At 53.4% G+C, this 20,599-nt stretch overlaps 1 protein-coding gene across 2 annotated transcripts in view; it reads left to right on the forward strand.

The window, feature by feature from the left end:
- The first annotated feature begins 2,408 nt into the window (after positions 1–2,408).
- Positions 2,409–20,599, forward strand: part of PMEPA1 (prostate transmembrane protein, androgen induced 1) — a 62,978-nt gene continuing 44,787 nt past the window's right edge. The window contains exon 1 of one of the 2 annotated variants that reach the window (XM_017852092.1): positions 2,409–2,608. Coding sequence is in view for 1 of the 2 variants with exons in the window: in XM_017852090.1 (XP_017707579.1) it covers positions 3,471–3,474 (4 nt within the window). In the remaining variant the exon portion in view is untranslated. Of the gene's footprint in view, positions 2,609–3,159; positions 3,475–20,599 lie in introns of those variants that run through there. The other variant, XM_017852090.1, reaches the window with a different exon arrangement.

Genomic DNA, 20,599 nt, shown 5'->3' on the forward strand with positions numbered 1-20,599 from the left:
ATAAAATAAAATAATACAATAAACCCCCGACCCTTCAGAGCATGTGGCCCTGGCGAGTGCAGGGAGGCTGCACTCCCACAAAGCTGGCTCTGCGCCCAAGTCTGACACAGCACAGATGCACGGCGCCGCTGGGAGCAAAGCCCCTTTACCTGCTGAAACAGGACGTTTCCTCTGGAAATATCCCCCCTGCCACAGATTAAACCCATGGGCAGGGCGGATGGTGGCACACACTGTCTGGAGTCCCAGAAAGGCCTGTCTCTGCAGTCACCTGTTTCACAATCCATTTGCTTCACACACCCATTTCACAACCCCACGGCCACGGCCAGGCTGGGAAATGTGTCCCAAACTCTAAACCTGCTGGGACCATAAGAGTCTCCTAGTTCCTGATGCCCCCACTGGCCTGGCACCCCCTCTCCACTGTCCCCTACATGCGTAGCCCACGTCTCCCCAGAGAGGAAACCCAACGCTTTGGGCTCAAGTCGCCTCCAAACCCTCTCCCTTTATATTCTTCCCAGGTTTGGTCCCTCTGAAATGATCACCTGGACTCATCTTTTTACACATGTGATGTCAGCCTCACCTGTGAGCCTCAGTATGGCTGGGGCTGCACCTGTGGGTGGTCGGTAACTGCAGGTGGAATGAGATGCCACCTCCTCAGAGAGGGCTTCCTTGATCTTACCCCAACTCTGGCCTTTGGCCTGTCGTCACCATGTCTGAAATGACCTCCTGACCACATTGACCTATGAGTTTGCATGTGTGTCTTTAGTCCCTTTGTCCCTCACAATGTCACCTGAGGTCAGGGAGTTTGTTTTCTTCCCAGCCCTGTGCCCAATACCCAGCACAGAGTTTCACACTGAATAGGAGCAGAATGTTTGTTGAATGAGTGAACAAAACCTTTCTTTTACCTCTGACTTGTGGCCTTCTTCCCAGGGACTCAGGCCTGCCCAATCGTGGTGCCCCTTCCCCACTCCCACTTCCAGCAGTGAGCCCTCCCTCCTCAGCCCATTAACATCTTGGCTGTGCCCATTTCCCCTGGGTAGAATCAGGGAGTTGTGACCTTCTCTGCCTGTGCCTGACAGTGGGCTCTGCCCCTCGTGCCCAAATTGCCGGCATCACAATCCCTGGCACATCTAGGGTTACCAGATTTCACAAAGAAAAACACAAGCTATCCAGTTCAATTGAGATATACTAAACATTATTCATAGTTTATCTGAAATTCAAACTGAACTGGGTGTCCTGTATTTAATTCTGGCAGTCCTGGGCACACACGAAGCCTCCTGTGAATGCTGGCAGTCCAGCCTATGCTCCTTCCAAAGCAATTCTCCTTTCCTACTGCCCCGTCAGGGGCCCTGTCTGTGCTGGAATCATGGTTCCCCTCATCTGTAAAATGGAAAATAAAATGATAGTGGTTCCTCCCTCCCAGGGTTGCCAAGATGATTAAGTAACATAACAACTAAGATGTATCCGGCCCCTTCTTCTCTACTTGCAAGGCATCAATCCCTTCATTCTTCGCAATCACACCATGTGAAGGTGCCATGAAGCCACCCATTTTGCAGAAGAGGAAACTGAGGTTGGAGAGGTGAAAGCACTCAGCCAAGGTCACACAGCTATGTCCCACTCATCTTTGGGTGACCCTCAGGTCGGACCCTCAGTTCTGAACACTGCCTTAAGCTCTCCAGACAGAATCAACTTTGGAACTAGCGCCAGAGACCACTAAGTCAATCCCAGGTGACACCGTCAGCACTCAATAAATGGTAGCCACTGCCGTTGTCGCAGACAGATCAATGGGAGGTCAAGTGTTGTGGGTAGGTTTGGTTTCTTTAATCCACTGAATTAACTGGTTATTTTTGCCTGCTGGCAGTGCAGCCTCCATTGTGTAAATGCCATCTCACTTCCAAGACAATCAACGTGTGACTTCTCCCAGCCAGACTAGCCAGGTCTCCGGAGACTTCCCGGAGGGCAGGGGCTGGGTCTGGCATGGCTGAATTCCCTCTGCTCAGGGTTGCAGCTCAGCCAGAGTTAGTTGATTGAATGAATGAAGAAATGGCTGAAAGCAGGAGTGGTAAAGATGACCTCCTTTACCCTAGGAAGTGAATGGGACCCAGGTCATCTCCAGGCCCAGCCAATATTTGCAGTGGTCCCCCAAGGGCCGCTCAGGACCCCTCAGCTTTTCTTTTAAGTTGCAGAGGCCAAACTGCAGCAATATCTCCCCTGATAAAAGACACGCTGATGATACTGCCCCTTTCTCAAGGCAGGGGCTGAGGGAGCCCAGCTCACAGCAGAGTGCCATCTGGGGTAGACCCTGGGTATTGCCCCACTCCTGGGCCAGGGCCTGGGTCCTGATCTAGTGCTGGCTGTGGCTCCAAGAGTGAGCTTCTCCTCTCAAACAGAAGATGGTCAGTGACTCTGAACCTCCCTCTGGGCTGGGCACTCTTGGACTCCTCCAAAGAGCCTGGACCAGCCTGAGCCACATCCCTGGGCTTGACTTCTCCAGAACCAGCCTCTCAGTCTTTCTGGGGGAGCTCTGGCGCACCACTGTGCCTGTGCAGGGAGAGCAGGAACCCACTTCCTGCACCGGCTTTCTTTGAAGGATGAATTCACTCTGGTCTAGGTAAGTTCTCCCCTGTAGCCACCTTCATTTCCCAAATTCCAGCTTTTTCTTCTCTATCCAAACTGTTTACCAACACAATAACATTTTTTAAAAGCTTTTTTTGTTTGTTTGCTTTGAACACACACTAAGTCCCTGCTAATTACTAAAACTCCAGGCATTACAGGAATATGTGGATATTTAAAGAATCAGGACTATGTGGGAGAGGGAGAGGCAGCTACCCCAGGGTCCTGGGTTGGAACACAGGCTCCACCACCGTGTGGCTTTCAACAAGCAACTTCCCTGACCAGCTTCCCCCTCTGTAAAATGGTGAGAATGATATTCGGCCACACTGAGTCAAGTTGAGTTAATATTTGGAGAGTTTCTGGCACAGGTAGGTGCTCCTTAAGTGCTTGTTAAATAAGTGAAGCTTTGAGAAAGTGTCTAAGAGGCGACACACTAAATTCTTAAGAGGCTGGAGGTGGGCCAGGGAGGGGAGGTCTCTTATGTAATATTTTAATATCTTTTTAAACCAGAAGAATGTGTTCTTGTAGCACTCCTGTAATTAAAACTTAATGAAATAAAAGTACACCCCTCCCGCTCATATCCCTTTTGAACTCCGGAGCCGCGCCCCCCAGCCGGTGGCCCCTCGGGCAGCAGACAATGGGTGTGGATTCGCCCCAGGTCCCGCCGGCTGGGGCGGCGACAGTACACCAGTCCCCGACAGCTATTTACATGACAAGGGCTTCCGGGCGTGTCTACGCGAGTTCCCGTCTTTCCTGGTCGTCCTCCTTGGGTTCTGGTGAAAGCGCTTGGGGGCTCAGTGGGCCATGATTCCCGAGTTGCTGCAGAACTGAAGGCGGACAGTCTCCTGCGAAATCAGGCAATGGGTGATGCATCTTGGGGGCTTCCTCCCCCTTTCTCCAGTTTCTCTTCCCTGAGCCCCCAGGGACCTTGTGCTCCTCAGAAGACAGGCTAGCCCCAGAAGCCTGGGTCAAGGACCCCAGGGACGGGGGCGAGGGGAGGGCGCACCAGCAACCCCCCGGGTGCAGCTGGCACCGAGTTCGGCTCCCTGGCCCCGGGCGTGCGCCGGGCAGGCGTTCCAAGCCGACCGCCGTTGGGGAGAGGGCACAGGGCCCTTCCTCCGTTGCGCGGGTGCCGGGTCTACGTGGGCCGCCTAGCTCTGGCCCTTTAAGAGCCCGCCCCGTTTCCCGTCACCCCGCCCCCCGGCTCGGGGAGGGGGTGCGGGGGAACCTCGGCGGGGATTGGCGCAGCGCGCGCCCCCTCCCCGGCCCCCGCGCGGTGGGAACCGGCAGCCCCGTCTAGCGCTGACGTCAGACCGTCTGCCTGCCTCCGACCGCGGTCTCGGAGCGAAACCCGATCTCCTTGGACTTGAATGAGGAGGAGGCGGCGGCGGCGGCGGCGGCGGAGGCGCTCGGCTGGGGAAAGCTAGCGGCAGAGGCTCAGCCCGGGCGGCAGCGCGCGCCCCGCTGCCAGCCCATTTTCCGGACGCCACCCGCGGGCACTGCCGACGCCCCGGGGCTGCCGAGGCCCGGGGCTGGCAGGGGCGGCCGGGGGGGCGCAGAGGAGCGCGGTCCCGCGCATGGGTTGGGGTGGGCGCCCGGGCGCCCGGAGATGTGTCGCGAAGACCCGACGCCCGCGAGCCCGGGCGGCACCTGTCCGCGCCCGCGCCTCCTGCATGCGGGGCCGAGTCCGGGCGCCCGAGGCGGGAGCCGGGACGCTCCGGCGGTTCCACCCCGGGCCAGCCGCCGGTCCGCCGCGGCCGTCCATGCTCGCGCTTTGATGGGGGTCAACGGTGGGCCGCGTGCGCTGCCGCCGCCGGCAGTACTGTCTCCCTGCACGTGCAAGCAAACGCTCTTTGTTCCAGAGCATGAGATCAGTGGAGTGACCCCACGCCCCCTCCCCGGAGACTCCGTCGGGCTCGGACCCTATGTTGGGGCACATGCTGCGGGCGGGGCGTCCGGGCCGTGCGCGCCCCCCCTCGGACCGAACGCTCTGTGTGAGTCCTTCTGGCGGGGCGTCTGCCGCGCGCTCGGGCGCGAAGCCTCTCTAGTCCGACGGCTCGCTGGGCAAGTCTGGCGGCCGGCCCGGCTTTGTCCCTACGGACGGCGGGCTTGGGAGCCTGGGCACGGCCCCGCTGTCCGCGCCCCGCCCGCCCTGACTCGGACCCGGGGCCCAGCGGCGGCGCACGGCGCGGGAGGGCTGGTGCGGGCGGATCCGTGAAGTTTCCATTTTATTTCCCTAAGGGGCAGTCGCGATGGAGCAATTAGGCCGGCTCTTTATCAACTTTGGGCGGGGGTGGAGGGGCGTGTGAGACACTGTCTGGTCTGCGAGGTGTCTGGGGCTCCGGGCGTGTGTCTGGAGTGTTTGCGGTGCTGTCTCGGGCTCTGAGTGGATGTCCGTGCGTCTGTGGAGTGTGCGTGGCTGCGTGGCTCTGTCTGGGTCTTCGGCGTCTCTCGGGGTGTCTGGGGGTCTGAGTCGCGGTCTTGCCCAAAAGTGCGTGCCTCCGAGTCTTTCTGCCTCTCTCTGTGTGTCTTTCCCGTGTCCGGGCCGGGGTGCCTTTCTTGAGCGTATGCGTCTTTCTGGGGGTCTGGTCTGGTTGGGCCGGATCTGGGGACCGTGTGTGTCCAGGTGTCTGAATCCAGGGCTCAGCGCTGGCGCGTCTGGCCCAGCGTGGATCTTGAATGTGTGTGTGTCATTGTGCCAGTGTCTGTGTCCCCGACGCACCTATAAATAGCCTCTGTCTGAACAGCTTGGTTCAGTCTGGCTGAAGCCGTGGTTACAAAGGAGTCAAAGTTTGGGGCTGTTTGTGTTTAGGACTGCCTGGCCCTAAAAGGGGTTAGTGGACCAACGGTGGGGAGTGGGGTTTTGAACCTTGTAGCTAACGCAGCCGCCTGTGCACCCAAAAGTTCAGATAAGTAAGTCCCTACCTCCTGCACACACAGCCCACCTAGGTGGACAATTGGTTGAGCGGGGAATTGAACCACCACCTCCCCGGTTCTGGCTTCTAGCCTACATCTTGTCCCCCAGCCCATCTTTTCGGGGACCTATTGCTTCCCAGAACTTTAGTTTTCCCATTCCCACTCTGAGGAAGCGCCCCAGGTGAAGGGGCACACAGCCCTTCCCTGCCAGGGCCAGGCTGCCCCTAGCTGGGTCCCGGAACTGGGAAGCAGCCGCCGTGGAATGAAGGCAGTGTCTGGGCAGCTCATAAGCAAGTGTCCGCAGGGGGCTGCCAGTTTGTGGCCCCTGAGCCTATACAGTGAGCTTTGAGTGGTAAAAATAACCAGGCTCGCAGGGCTTTGGCGGTGGGTCCTTCCGTCCGTCCACCTGGACACTCCCTCCCAGCCTGGAACGGATAGCTCTCCCCCTACCCCCCGCAGCCGGCCTGCGCCAGACCAGCGAGGTGCCAGGAGGACCTGCCCAGAGCCAGCGTTTGCGGAACCGACTTGCCTTCCCAGAGGCCTTTTGTGAACTCGGGAGGCTAATGAAATGCACGAGGATGTTATGAAAATCCGTTCGCACACGTTTGGAGAGTCTTGCCTTAGATGGATTGCTGCTTCAGGGCCCTGGTTGCCTCACTTTTTGCCCTTCGTTCTGTAAAGCTGCCTTGGGGACCTCCTGCTCAAGGGGCACACATCCTTGTGTCACCCGTATTCCAAGGGCTGGGCACAGTGCAGCATTTTACTCTTGTCTCTCTTTATGGTTCAGGACTTTAAAAAAACAAAAAACAAAAAACAAGCATAGTTCTTATTTCTGTTCTCTCTTAGGCTCATCAGTCCTTCATGATGTTTTTGACCTGACATCAAGGCCTCTTGCTAAATGCCTTGCTGCCACCCTCTGCACTTTGCCCGGCCGCCCCGGCAGCCTTTAAGTGAGTAGGACCCTTGGGGTTAATACCTGGAACCCTAGCTGGTTCCAGCTGGCCCCTGGGTGCCCCAGTTAGTCCTGTGTTCTGTGTGTACACAGCCCCCTACTTACTGGAAGAAAGCTGCAAGGCGCCAGGGAACCAACCAGTCTTTAAAATGCAGGTATACTGTAGCAGTTTGTTTTCATCAGATTTCCCTGAAGGACTAGGGTGAGGAAGTAGTAAGACCTGGTGTCTCCTGGAGTTTCTTTACACCAAAAGATAGGAAGGAAGCGAGGGGAGGAAAAAAGAAAGGAAAGAAGCTATTACTTGGTTTTTCTTTTAACTAGTGGTGGCTGCTGTTTTTCACCTAGTACATGCTGGGAGTTGTTTGCAACTAGAACTTGATGGATGCTTTGGAATTGGGCTTTGAGGCAGTGTCCACGTGGCTCCTATCCTGTAAGATACCTTGCTAGGTCCTTAAGCCATGATGGGCCTCACTCTCCTCATCTGAAGAATGAGACCCAGGTGGATGAAATCTAAAATTCTATAGTCTTTCAAGATAGCGTCTCTGCCCTGCTGAGCCTGGCTGGAGGTCACTGGGCAGGACCGGGCTTCCCACCCACTGCCGGTTCCCATGTGTGGTCCTCAGCTACCCCAAATTTCAGACCTGAGAGGAGCCTACGCAAGCTCGGGGTTCACATCCCTGGCTTATAGATGAGGAAAGCCCACTGTGGAAAGTTTTGCCCAAGGTCCAAAACCCACACCAGCCCCAGGCCAGGGTGGTTTCTCTTGGACTGCACACCCGCGCCTCTTGAATTTGGAACTTGGGCCCCAGGGCAGGTCCTCCTTGAAATTGGGGGCTGGGGGAAATCGTCAGAGCCCCTTCGTGTCTGCTCTCAGGATGCTGAATGGAATGAGCTTGACTGTAACAGGATACTCCTGGGGCCCCATTTTTTCTGAGAGTCAAGGGATGAGGTTGCTGTCTGGTGGCAATTCAGTGTTCCCAAAACATACCCGTGGGAAAACCCTTTCTTTTAAAAAGCCAGGGGTCCTGGGATTAAAAGCAGCCAGCACGAGTGACAGCCCAGCAGATGACAGCCTGGAGCTTGATGCGGCTACTTTTGAGGAAAGGACTCCGGCACCCGGTTTTCCTGGCAGCCTCATCTACCTCGTTTCAGTTCAGCTGCGTCTGGGAGATGACCCCCTGGTCTTTCTCCTCTGGCTATTATCTCAAACTTTTGGGGCCCAGATGGATGCTAAGTTGTCTCTCTCGGGAAAGACTGAACCTGGGGCCATCCAGTGTCTGCTCATGCGGGAGACGTTTCCTGAGGGTCCTGGGAGGTGCCCCTGCCCTGGGCCCATCTCTGGTGGTATCTAGGACAGCTGTCTTTTTAACACCACCCACTGGCCAGAGTCACCGAGCCTCTGATTCCTCTTCTCCAACCTGTTCCAAACAAATATGAGAAAATATCAGAAACTCACAGGACACCCAGGTTTCCCTGTGTTTGCCTGGCACATGCTGTTTTGACACTTGCTTGAATCAAGTGAGGGTGTAGAGACAGTGCCTTGGCACTGTGACATTCTGAGCCCAGTAATTCTTTTTGGGAGGCAGGAAAGGCCGTCCTGTGCTCTGTAAGGTGTTAGCAGCACCCCTGGCCTCCACCCACTAGATACCAGCACCCGTCTCCCAGGTTTGACAGCCAGAAATGTCTCCAGACATGGTCAAATGCCCCTTACTGTGACCACTGTTTAATCAATTAGTGGTTTCTCCTAAGGGGCTTGCGGGCCAGAGGGCAGCATCTGCGTTGCCAGGAGACCCTCAGTTCCCATCAGATGCCCGTCCCCGTGAAGGCCTGTGGCCACTCCGCAGCCACTCATCCACTCAGCTTTACTGAGTGCCTGTTGTGTGCCATGAAGGACAGACAGGGGCTTCCTCTTGAGATGAAGTTTTCCCGTTTTCATCTTGGATTTGCGTTTCTAAGGAGAGACCCCGGCGTTAGTGAAAGCTGATGTTTTGGATCGGGGTTAAAATATAGACGTCTAACGCCAGCTGTTCTCCCCTGTGGGCCCACTAAACCCTGAGACTTTTCACCCACAGGTTTTCTGACTGTCTGGGTTTTAGGTTGTGGTGTACAAAGGGAGTTATTAAGGGAGTTGAGTTCTGTGACCTGAGTCTTAGGTCAGACAGTTGGCCGCAGCTTCCCAGGAGGTCTGGGTTAAGCCAGCTACACTGCCCAGTGTGACCCAGGGTCGAGGTGAGTTTAGCATTTGTCAAGGCACAGGATAACTAATTGTTCCTGTACAAACACACACACGGCTGTGAGTGGGTGCGTGTGCACACGTGCAGACACACACACGTGCGCACACACATTCATACACAGGCACACACAGCTTCTACTCCCATCTGTCTTTCCTGCCCTCTTCTCTTTGGGTTGGGAATGGTTAAAACTTCTGGCCACGTAAGAAGAAAAGGGGGAAGAGTGCACGTTCTCCCCTGTAACTGGTGCAAACGTATGCACTCTGTCCAAAAAAGAAGGAAAGTGGAGCCATGTGTGCTGCTGCCCAGGAGAAGGGAGGCTGTCCGGAGGTCCGTGGAGGCTGGAAGCATCTACAGCAGAGCTGCTTCCCTCAGGAGCCCCAAGGCAGCCTCCATGCTGCAAGATGCACCCGCCACCAAATTGCCCCAGAGCCACGGGGTCAGGTGTTCCCACGTGCCTACCCCCACCATCTCCACTCCCAACTTGGCCCAGGGCCAGGGAGTTCAAATGTTTATAGTCCTGTCAATAGTTTAAAAGCCAGAAAATGTTTGGAGGAGGGTGCTGGTGGCAGGGTCCAAACCTGAGGATTGGTGTGGCCTTCTCGCTTCAGGTGTTAGCATCCAGAGACCAAGTTTGCAGGCACCCCGGTGTCTGGGATCCTGCCCAAAGAGAAGGAACTCTTACACGGTGAATTTCGGAGGCTGTGCTGCTGCCAGCCTCGGGTTCTGCATGGTGCACATACTGAGAGAAGGAGATTGAAGCTGAGGGCCCATTTTTTGCTTTTTACAAAGTGTTGCGTAACGCATGCATGGTTGGGGCACGTGCGGGAGCTGTGCGGGAGGGCGGACCTGCTCTTCATGCACCCTCTGGAGTGACGAGGATGGTACCATGCCATGCCAGGGGCTCCCCGAGGCTGGGGGAGCATGGCTCAGGGAAGCAAACTCAGTTGTCTTTGGGGTGGGCTCCAGGGAACCGGGGGAAGAGTCCAGTTTAAAGGCACTGTGGCCACTGCTCAGCCCACCATTGCCACGTGGGCCCTGAGTGGCCAGATCTTTCCATTCCAGGGCAGCTGAATGGTTAGATTTTGACATAAAACTCCTGGGTTTTAAGTGTGGCAATTCTTTTTGTCTCCCCTGTCACCAAGAAGCCCCACAGAACCTGCTGGCAGACCCCATCTGTCCCATCAAGTGACCTGCCCTGCTGTGGGTGGGTTAGGAGTGTGATCGAGGGCCAGAGGGATGGAGACGTCAAAACTTGCTGGCCCCGTCCCCTTTGTGCTCCCCTTCACTGTCACCTGATAGGTCTGTAAAGTGGGGTGATAATAGCCCCTGTGCTGAGGGTGCCGAGAGATTCTGGCTGTGTGTGGCCTGGTGTCTGGCGCAGCTGTGTGTTCGTGGAGGTGGGTGGTGGTGGGGCGGATTGGACTCGATGGTCCTTTCTGCCTGGTTCCCTAGCGGTCACTCTGTAACAGAGTGCCTGGTGATGAGAAGGCCTTCACCAGAAAAAGGTTGCCCACCCTCGGACTGGCTGGGAAGGTTGGAATCAACAGGCCCATCTGGGGCCCATGGCCTTAAACATGGAAGTAATTGACTATCTGTGTAATACTCCTTGTCCTTGCCAGGTCCACGGCAAACCTGGCTGGCAACGACCCCAGCATGCCTGTTGCCAGCCCGGGAAGCCCCAGACAGTCTCTTCGGGCCTGCCAGCCGGGTTCCCTTAATCCACTGCCAGGCTTGGTGGACAGAGGCTGGAAGAGGGGGTACAAGGCAAGGCACAAAACAGTAGTTTCTGATGGTTTGGGGCTCCCCTTTTGAGAATCAATTGAAATTTTTAACAGGTGAGCGTGTGAGAGGCAAACCATTGAAAGAAAGGCCCTGATCTCCCCTACCCCCATCGACAGGTGCAGCGGGGGGAGGGCCGGGGAGGGGCCGGTCTTCAGTTTCACTTCTGCTCCAAGCACTCCTTCCTGCCTTCTCCCCGGGGTGGGCTGCACCCCTTTGTGAAGCTGTGACAGTGCCGAGTACTGACAGTCAACCTCATTTTCCCGTTGGATGACACTACAAAGCCAAACCTTGACACCTCAGGGGTCTCGTCAGGGTCTTGTCAGGCACTGGCAGAACTGTTGGTCACCAAACTGGGAAAAATCCCAGAATGACTTACCAGCCAGGGCAGGGGCTTCAGCACCCTAGAGTGGACCTGGAAGAGCTGGGGGCATCCCCAAGCTATCTGAGAGCCACAGAATGGCTTCTCTTTTCTGTTCCCCTGGTGACTGATGGATTTTTTTTGCTTCTGCTTTTTTTCCTAGTTGAATGTGAAGAGATTATTATGTGCCAGGTATTAGTGACGCATTTTTCTCAGTGTTCAAAACAACCCTGAGAGAGCTATTGCACCAATTTGTGAATACAAAAATGGGATCAGAGAGGGTAAGATACTTGCTCGAGGTCACACAGCCAGGAACTGATGCTCCATTGGGATTCAAACCCAAGCTCCCTGACCTTGCAGCCCACATTCCCAGGCTTTCTTTTCCACCACACCGACCTGAGCTCCAGGGCTTTCTTTGCAAGATTGGTCATTGCAGTGGTATTTTAGGTTCCCAACAGTGCAAGCCCATATTGGACCATTTGTTAGGGAAGAACACATAAGAATTGGCCACCTCTCAGAGCAATTGGGTCCATTCTACTCTGGCAAGACACTGGCTGACATTCATTGGAAATGCCTCCCCCAAACACACGTGCCTTGTCAGGCTGTGTGAGGAGCCGGTGTCTCTGTCTCCAGCTCCTCTGTGCATCTCTGACATACCAGCACCAACAGATGTCATGGCAGGGGTTTAGGGAGTAGCTGGGGAATGTTCCCAGGGAGTCAAATGTAGGCTTGATAGGGGACATCACTAGACACAGCCTCTGCAGGGGCTCGGCGTTCAGCACCATTTGCCACGCACCTCTGACCTACTGTGCTGTTCCCAGGGCCACAGAATGTCAGGGAACGACACAGACAAATTCCTGCCCTCTGCAAGCTGCCGCTCTTGTAGGGAGACAGGTGAAAGAACACTAGTCATTTCAGAAGGGAAGCTGAGAGGCCACACTCAGAGGCACCTTCAGGGCCTCACCTAGGGAGACCCCCAGCCTGGTGTCCTGTTTGGGGCCCACGAGCACCCTAGTCTTCCTCCTGTCCCACCTCTCATGGCAGTAATCCGATTTTTGTGTCATTAGCTGTGCCATGTCTGCTTTCCCCCCAGGCACCAAGCACCGAGTGGTTGTTGGTTGTGTCCTGAACCTGGTAGGAGTCTAATATGCATTGGATGAAGGGAGGAAGTGGGCAGGCGAACTTGCGAGAGATTCCAGATTCTTGTGTTCAAGATACAGGCTTTGAAGACCTTCGTTTCGGGGGTGAGCGTGGTATCTTCCCGAGCCTCCAGTCTGTGAAGTGGAAGGAAGAATGACATCTGTTTTATGGGGTTGTCAAGACCGTTACCTGAAAAGCACCTCTGGCACAAAATGTGATTTTTAATGCTCCAAAGTTTCCACCATCTGGGGCAGGAAGCTGTGCCTGAGTTTCATACCTACCCTCTCTTCTAGAGCTAAGGGACAGGTGCAGAAGTCAATGCGGACCCACCTCCCCTGCACCTGCTTCAGTTGTCCTGTGTGGTCAAGGTTCCACAGTGATGGCTTTAGTTCTACAAAGGCCATCAAATGGCAAAAATTCATTGCCAGGGCTTGCTGCAAGCCCCCAGAAGGAGAATTCCAAGCATGGTTCTTCTTGGCATACACTTGCTGCAGACTGGGAGTGTCTTGGGGTTAATATCCTCTTCATGGAGGAAGGTGGAGTTTGCTCAGAGGGGATGTTGAGATGCCACATGTTGAACCAAGCTAAGCAGCTATTATGACTCAACTTTGGCGGTATCAGGTGGTGATCAGCTATTCCTAATGCTCCAGCACATTCTAGTATATATTTGTTGTTAGTGGGGATGAGGGTAGGAAGAAAGGTGGCTTGGAATCAGTCTCTGCCATAAACTAATAAGGAGTCAGAAAGATTAGAAGTATAGTCTGATTTTCTTCTTCTTTTTTTTTTATGTCTTTTATTTATTTATTTATGTTTATTTTTATTTATTTATTTTTTTTGAAATGGAGTTTCGCTCTGTCGCCCAGGCTGGAGTGCAGTGGTGCGATCTCAGCTTACTGCAACCTCTACCTCCCGGGTTCAAGTGATTCTCCTAGCTCAGCCTCCCAAGTAGCTGAGACTACAGGCGTGAGTCATCACACTTGGCTAATTTTTTGTATTTTTAGTAGAGACAGGGTTTTGCCATGTTGGCCATGCTGGTCTCAAACTCCTGACCTCAGGTGATCCACCCACCTCGGCCTCCCAAAGTGCTGAGATTACAGGTGTGAGCCACCATGCCAGGCCCCTTTTTTGATGTCTTTTAACTAAAATCTTTTGTTATTGTTTCAGTGGGCTTGGGAAATGGCTCTACTGGCAGAAAAGAGAGTTTTAATTATTGGTAGCAAGTTGAAACTCCCCACTGACTCGGGGATCTGGATGGTGCATAAAGGTTGATTGTGACCTCCACAAACCAACTCTTCACCATCAGCAAAAAACACCTCCCAATCCTCCTTGTCGGTGGTGCTAGGCGCCCCCGCCAGGCTGGACGGCCACAGCCAGAACCAGCTAGCGGTCATGCAGTTTCGAGATGTCACTTTGCCTTTTAAGTCCTAAGAAACCGTCCTATATCCTTTGCCCCCCAATTTAGGCTTTTGGAGTTTCAGGGGAGGTGGCTGTGCTGAGTCCTTATTTGTATTGATAAAAGTTGCACGATCTTGACACCAAATAGATCAATAAACATTTTGACAGTCGGTAGAAGCAGAATTATTGTGTGCCTCAGTTTCCCTGTTCCCCAGAACATGTTCTGTAAAGCGTGGGCCCGTGGTGGGGTCTGTCAGTGGCAGCTGTCAGCCTCTGTTGTCATTGGCAGGTTGTCATGGATTCCCAGTATGCAGGTCGCATCAGCATCAGGAGTGGAAGAGTCTCTGCTGGTCCTTAAGGTCTCCAGGAGGGGCCAGTTCATCACTGGCTTTGGGAGCATGAAAGTGACAAATCCAGCCCTGAATTTGTCTGAGTGTCAGTGGTTAAGAATATAAAAGGTGTGTTTTTATATTTAGAGCCATGTATCTTCAAGTATATACAGTATACATTTGCATTTTATGTATGATATATATAAAACATGGACTGTCAAAACATGTGAGTTCCAACCGCCAAGGCTGGGAGGCTTCTCTGAAGTCCCTTGTTGGAGTCCACCATGGGCATCCCACCTCCCACAGGTGTGTCACAGGGTGAGCTCAGGTGAACCTGACCTTCTCCCCACTTTGCCCTGGGTTCCCCTAGGCAGGTGAAATCAGATTTTCCAGGCTGTGTCCTCAGCAGCAAGAGAAATGGGAAGTTGAATCAGTTTTCAGAAATTCTGAGCAAATGCAAACTGCTCTTTCCCCCAGGAGGTTTTCAGCACCAGTGGTCTCAGTTGCCTGGGTACCCCTCTGCTCATCTAGACCAGATCCCGAGAGACTACCCTGCACCCCACACGCCTTGCTCAGCCTGTGGGGCAGTCCTGGCACCTGGTAGTTGTGCAGGGAGAGAGACTGTGGCAGGATCCAGGGGCTTTTTAACACAGCTCAGCTTCTTTCTAGATGTGGAGTCTTTGGTCAGCTCCTTACGCTCCCTGATCTTGGCTGCCTCGTTTATAAACTAGGATTTATAATTACTGCACGGAGGTGATTAAATAAATTGTCTTTTAAGCACCTATCACAGGACTGATTCTTAGTAGATAATAAATGGCCACGAGGGTGTTGGTGCTGATGGTAAGTAGGGATTGGTGGTAAGCGGGCCGGCTACCCGAGAGTGTGAGTTGAGCGGAGCTCAGGTTGTCTCCCTCTTGCATCAAGCTGCCCACTAGACTTGCACATCCCTGATATGGGTGACACCCACAGACTGCACAAGCTGTCCTGTAAGGTTCAGATGCCCAGACAACAAGATTCGTTTTGAGCCCGTGGGGTGATTCATCCCAGAGGCCACACTTCCTTTAGGGAGGCTCACAATTTGCATGGGGCCACAGCAAACACCTTTCTTCATTCCCCTGAGTTACGCAGCAGGTAACAGAACCTCGATCTGAAACACCTCTTTGGATGTCAGTTGAGAGATGGCGTGAGAGTTTGAATATGGTCAGTGATGTGCTTCAGACTCCCAAAGAAGGGAGAATCTCAATGTCCTCTTACGGCTGCTACATTTAAGGAATAAAAAATAAAAGTTAATACAGAGACTTTTGCCAAGTCTGTGTGTGTGTGTATCCATATGTACGTGCTCACTTCTTAGGATTTCTGCAACGTCTGGAACAGCTTTTTCCAGGAGAAGGTGGAAAGTGAAGCCCGGGAACTTTGCGCAGGTCTGGGAACCCCGCAGGAACTTGGTGCCTGCTCCGCCTGTTCCGCAGATTCCCCTCAGCGGGCTGAGCTGATGTCTGTAGCTGGCCAGAGCTCTAATTGCTTTCCTAAAAACAGTTTAGTCGGTAATAATTCTATAAACCTCTGAATCAACTTTGCGCAAACACCCTGAATAATTTCTTTGTTCTTTTCTTTCTACTTTGTAATTGGTGTCTGTAAAAGCCAAAGGTTTGGTCTTGCGGAAGGCGTGATTCATTTATTGATGTCTGTGCTTCCTCGTTATTGAGTCATTTCAGATGCCATCTCGGTGAGCCAGGGCTGATTCATATGGGGCTGAGCTTAGAAGCCAATAGGGTCATGGCCATAGGAGGAAACTGGTTTTCTAATCTATTTATGATAGGGGAGAAAGAGGCGGGTGTATTGAAATGATGGAGAGGGTGTCATTACATGGGTGAATATAACCAATGAAGTAACACCAACCAGCTTTTAAACACCACTCCATTTGCTGCTGTTGATTGTTAGGATAGATCGCAGCTCAATGCACTCCTATCTCGGGTGTATCTCTCCCTGTGTTTATGGATCTTGTTCTCTGAGCAGGCTGATATGGGAGGGATACCGCCGCCAAACCCAAACCTGGAGGGACGTTTCAAGTCATAAGCCACAGATGCAGAGAACGTTGCCTCTTTTAAAAATGTATCAGCTGGACCTACCATGAAACACATGTTTAAATGTTTAGGCTCATGTGTAAGGGAGCCTCTGCCCCATTTCCCACTCATTTCTCTAACAATGACAATTATTAGATGTTTGCGGTTGTTAGTTCTTTGCGTTATTCTCCAAACTGTGTGAACTTACACATGGTGCCACTTATTTTGCCTGATTTTATTAGTTGCTTTGGCCCTAAATTGTGACTGCCCTCCCGTCTAGAGGGTAATCAGAGTTGCTTGCCACATGGCCCAGAGGTGTCATTATGACTCCAAATTCCAACTGTCCTTATAAATCTAGGCTCTGCTTGCAAGGGGAATGTTTCTTCCTGCCGTGCTTTCCTCTGGTTCGTTCCCCATCTGCATAGCTGCACTGCATCCTCCATGCACTGCATCCTCCACTCCGCATCAGGGAACAAGGGCCTGTCTCAGGTAGTTTTGTATCTCCAGCTTCTAGCTCAGGACCAAGTGCAAAGCATGCCACTGGCATCTGTGTAGCTGCTGGCTGGATGGCTATGAGAAAGTTCACTGGAGGAGAAATTTGCCAGTAACCCTGTAGAATCTAGCCAGTATTTATTGAGCTGCCTGGTGACTTTCAAAGTATAGATCAGGGATGTTGAGTGCATGGCATTCGATCAGCATCCCCCATTTGCTGCCCATAGCAGACATTGCTAATCAATTGCACCCTCCATCCTTGCTGGGCTCAGATCCTCACTGAGGTGGTACTCCCAGTGTCTGCTCCCAGTCGGGGTTCAGAGAGGGCTTGAGTGATGATACCTGTTGGCTGTCGGGATGTGGATGATCTTTATGGAGAAAACTGGAAGTTGTACAGACAAACGGCTGACTAAAAGGCTAGTGGGGGCTGCAGAAATCCTGATGCATGCAGCCACCAGGACCAACTCCCATCTGCTCCTCCTTGTCACCCTGTGTGAGTCCCAAGGCAGTTCCTTCCATGAGTTCTACGGACATTCCCCATCCGTGGATGGCCTAGCCCCACACTTCAGCTATCATGTAGCGGGGACCTCCCAGCACTTTAGTGAAGCAGCATCCAAGTGTGACTCCAAGAGCAAGGCTCCCCAAAGAGCATGACTGCCCGGAGTAAGCATTATCCTTGGTTCCTTGACAATATGTCATTTTTCTTTTTTTTAAATCAAGGGTGAAAACGGAAATGTGCACAGAGGCCTCCATTTTCTCTTGCCAGCCTCTCTACACAAAAGTCTGGAGCTCTGCTCTTCGCGGCATTCCCTTTCACTCTAGTGAGAATGAGCTTTGGATCCTTTTCCCAGAATAGACTCGGGGGAATTGAGGGTGGGGTTCAGGAACAAAAACAAGAAAGGGGAGAATCTGGGAAGCAGTTAGTATTTAGGGAATGAACCTGACACCCAACGGCTTTGTCTCCTTGATTGTTTCTCTGGGCTCTTGCCTGTGACATCGTGGTGTTTTGAACCCTAGCGATTCCTACTGACAGTGGCTCAGGTGCTCAGTGAGCACTTTGCACAGTCTGTCTCATTCATCCTCATGGCAACCCCGTCGCGTGGAGGAGGCGGAGCTGAGTCACTTGCCAGGGATCACCCAGCACACCACAGAGCAGGGTTTGAACTTGGGCTGCAGTGTCTTGGCACTGAATGGGAGGGAGAGTCACAGAGAAGCAGGACCACTGGCCAGCCCATGGTCAGAGGGGAAAGTTCTAGACACAAGGTTTTCCTGGCATTCCTGGAGCCCCAGGGGCACCCGGGCTCATACCTCTTTCTTCCTGAAGCCTGTGCCTCACTCGACTAGGCAGGGATGAGCCCACCTTCCCCTGAACCTTAGAACCGCCTGTCACTTGGTTTAAGGGATGGGCTGATTGGGGGCCTCTGCTCCTTCCTCCTCTCCTCCCATCCTCTACGCACTTCCCTCCTTGAAAGGGTACCTGCAGCGATCCCTTGGGGTCAGAGCAGGAGGGAGCAGAAATTGTCGGTAACAGGTTGCAGCTGAAGGGAGAAAGTGGTCCCTGTGACCAGTGGGGTGCTTGGGCAGGATCTGAGCTCCCCAGGAGGGGTGAGGAGAGAGTCCAGAGAACATCTGGACTGGAGGGACCTTCTCTAGCCTTCTTCAAAATGCAGTAGTTCTCAGTCCTGGCCGCACATTAACACCACCTGAAGGACTGTGGCGGCACCCCAGACCCACTACCTCTGGGATGGGGCCGGGCCAGCTGGGTTTCCTGAAACTCCCCGGGTAATTCCAGGGTGTGGCAGAGTCAAGCCCACTGAGCTGCCCCCAGCCCCAAGCTTGCAGATGGGTAAGTTGAGGTCTGGTGTGGGGGAGGAGGAAACTCAGGCCACTTTTCAGCCACAAAATCCTTCTGCTGCTAATCAGAGGAGTACTGCTAGGCCAGGCACGGTGGCTCACGCCTGTAATTCCAGTACTTTGGGAGACAGGTTTTCACCATGTTGGCCAGGTTGGTCTTGAACTTCTGACCTCAAGTGATCTTCCCGTTTCAGCCTCCCAAAGATTACAGGCCACTGCGCCCAGCCAGGCCTGCAGTTTTAAGCAAGGCAGATGGATTGTGAAAGGACCAAGTTGGGCTGGAGGTCTGATTCTCTAGCGGTGAAATGCCAGGTGCCTCTGTGGGGAAAACATTTTGTAACCTGAATCTGGGCCCATAATGGGTACCAGAGACCTGGGCGTCTGTCCCAGCCCTGGCCAGGGGGCCCAGGGTGGTGGCAGAGCCTTGGAGACTGGACAGACTCCAGCAGCTCTGGGGCTGGGTCGGCCCATCAGCCACTGATGCCAGCCCCGCTGGGCTCCAGCCCAGAGGCACCGCCTGCCGGCCTCACCTGGCCTGCATTCCTTTGTAGGGAACGAGGATGTGGGTGACCCCAGACAGGTATGAATCATGTCTTGGGGAGGTGGTTACTCAGAGGCGGCGAACACCGAGGCTGCCTTCCTCCCAGATAGTGTGGACCTCAGCGTGGAGCTTCGTGTCCTGGGCTTGGGGCATGGCTGCTGAGGTGGGTGTTTGAAGAGCCTCGTTGGAGTGAGATGGGCTGATAGGCAGTGGTCCCTCTGCTCTCCACCCTAGCATGCTCTGAAGAAGAAAAAGAAAAGAGCAGTGTGGCTGCGGCACTGGGATGCCAGGTCTGTCACAGCAGCCTCACTTACCAGTTTTGTGGCTCTCAGGCCTGTTTTTCATCTAGAGACAGAAGTTCTGGGAAGCAGTCCTGACTTCCTCCCGTTGTGAGGGCAGTACAGACCCCCGTACCCTTATTTCCCGAGTGCCTGCGATGTGCCAGGCACAGCACCACATGCGACCCTGCGAGAGCTACGAGACCTGTCTTACATGGCGCTACATGCAACCCTCCAAGAGCTACTAGACCTGTTTTACAGATAAGGAGACTGAGGTTCAGAGGGCAGAAGTCAATTGCCCAAGGGTGCATGACTCGTAATTGGCTTGGCTGGATGTGGAACCCATTGCACCCACCTGTGTCCTAGCCACCCTCCCATGTCAGTTCCAAGAAATCTACAAACACAAAGCAAACGGTAGCCCATGAGAAAACTGGAGATGGCACGTGGATGGGCATTTAAAATTTAATAGTTCCATACTCACGTGAATGTATGTTCGGAAAAATATAACAAGCACATTGTCGATTTCATGAGTATTATTGCTTAAGATCGGGTTAAGTAATAAGTAAATCAATTGAATATTTTATTTCAGTTGAAAAGAAAAATATTGAAGAATTTTAATTCCTTTAATGGGGTACTTGGGTAGGGCAAAAATCAGGAAGGCTGAGAGTGTCATCTGGGAGCTGTGTCCCAAGCCCCGCATGGGTCTTGAATCAGCAGTTACAGATCCGCTGCTCCTCCTGCAGGATGGATGCACTTTGTTCTTTGGCCTTTGGAGGTCACCCAGCTATGTGAAGGTCAGGGGCAACTCGATTCTAATGAGATCAAGGTCACAGGGTCATGTTGCCCTCAGGAAAGTGGTGGATGGAGTTCTGTGGCCCTGCTGCAGGGCTGGGAGGTGGAGAGGTGTGGACGGAGAAGGACCTCCTGTCCTCACCTGCAGAGAAAGCTCAGAGATGCTCCCAGCTGGTGATGGGACTCCAGCCTGAATCTCAGCCTGCTGGTGATGATGGAGAGGCCAGCACTTCCCTGGGTACTTCCTTGGTGCCCCGTCACCACCCAACACCTCACAAGGCTTGCAGAAGAGCCTGCTGAGACTCAAAGAGTGTCTGTATCCTGCCCCAGGTCACAGCTGTGTGGCATCCTGATCTCTGTGTATTTTAACCAAGATCTCGATGTTCTCTTTTTCTAATGGAAAAAAAAAAACTCCCTAATTTAATTGTTTTACAATGTCTGAAATGGGTGGATATTCTGCAGAATAGGTCTGTGACTTATTATCTAGCTTCCTCCTGTACCTTTTTAGCTCTGGGGACAGGGAAAGACAATTGGAAGCAAGTGAAGAAAAGGGCTCAGGTGTGTCCCAGCCCCAGGCCTTGCAGTTGCACCTGCCGTGTGCTGGCCCCCACCTTCACCCAGTTACTGCTAGGAAAAGTCCCGGGGCGGGGAGGTGTTGGGGAGTTTCTGCTGCCTGTCTGGCTTGCGGTTTGGCAGACCTTCCTGGACGCAGGTCTCGGATCCTGGGCTTGGGTCTCATCCTACAAGAACAAGGGGGAAAGGTCGAGGAGGCAGCTCCCGGAGCCCACTGGCTCTGACTTGTGTGGGGCAGGGAGGGCACCTGGCACTCTGTGCCTGGTCTCTCTGCTCATCCTGTGGGCCTG

The sequence above is a fragment of the Rhinopithecus bieti genome, unplaced genomic scaffold, assembly GCF_001698545.2.
Source record: "Rhinopithecus bieti isolate Rb0 unplaced genomic scaffold, ASM169854v2 scaffold_33652, whole genome shotgun sequence".
Lineage (NCBI taxonomy): Eukaryota > Metazoa > Chordata > Mammalia > Primates > Cercopithecidae > Rhinopithecus > Rhinopithecus bieti.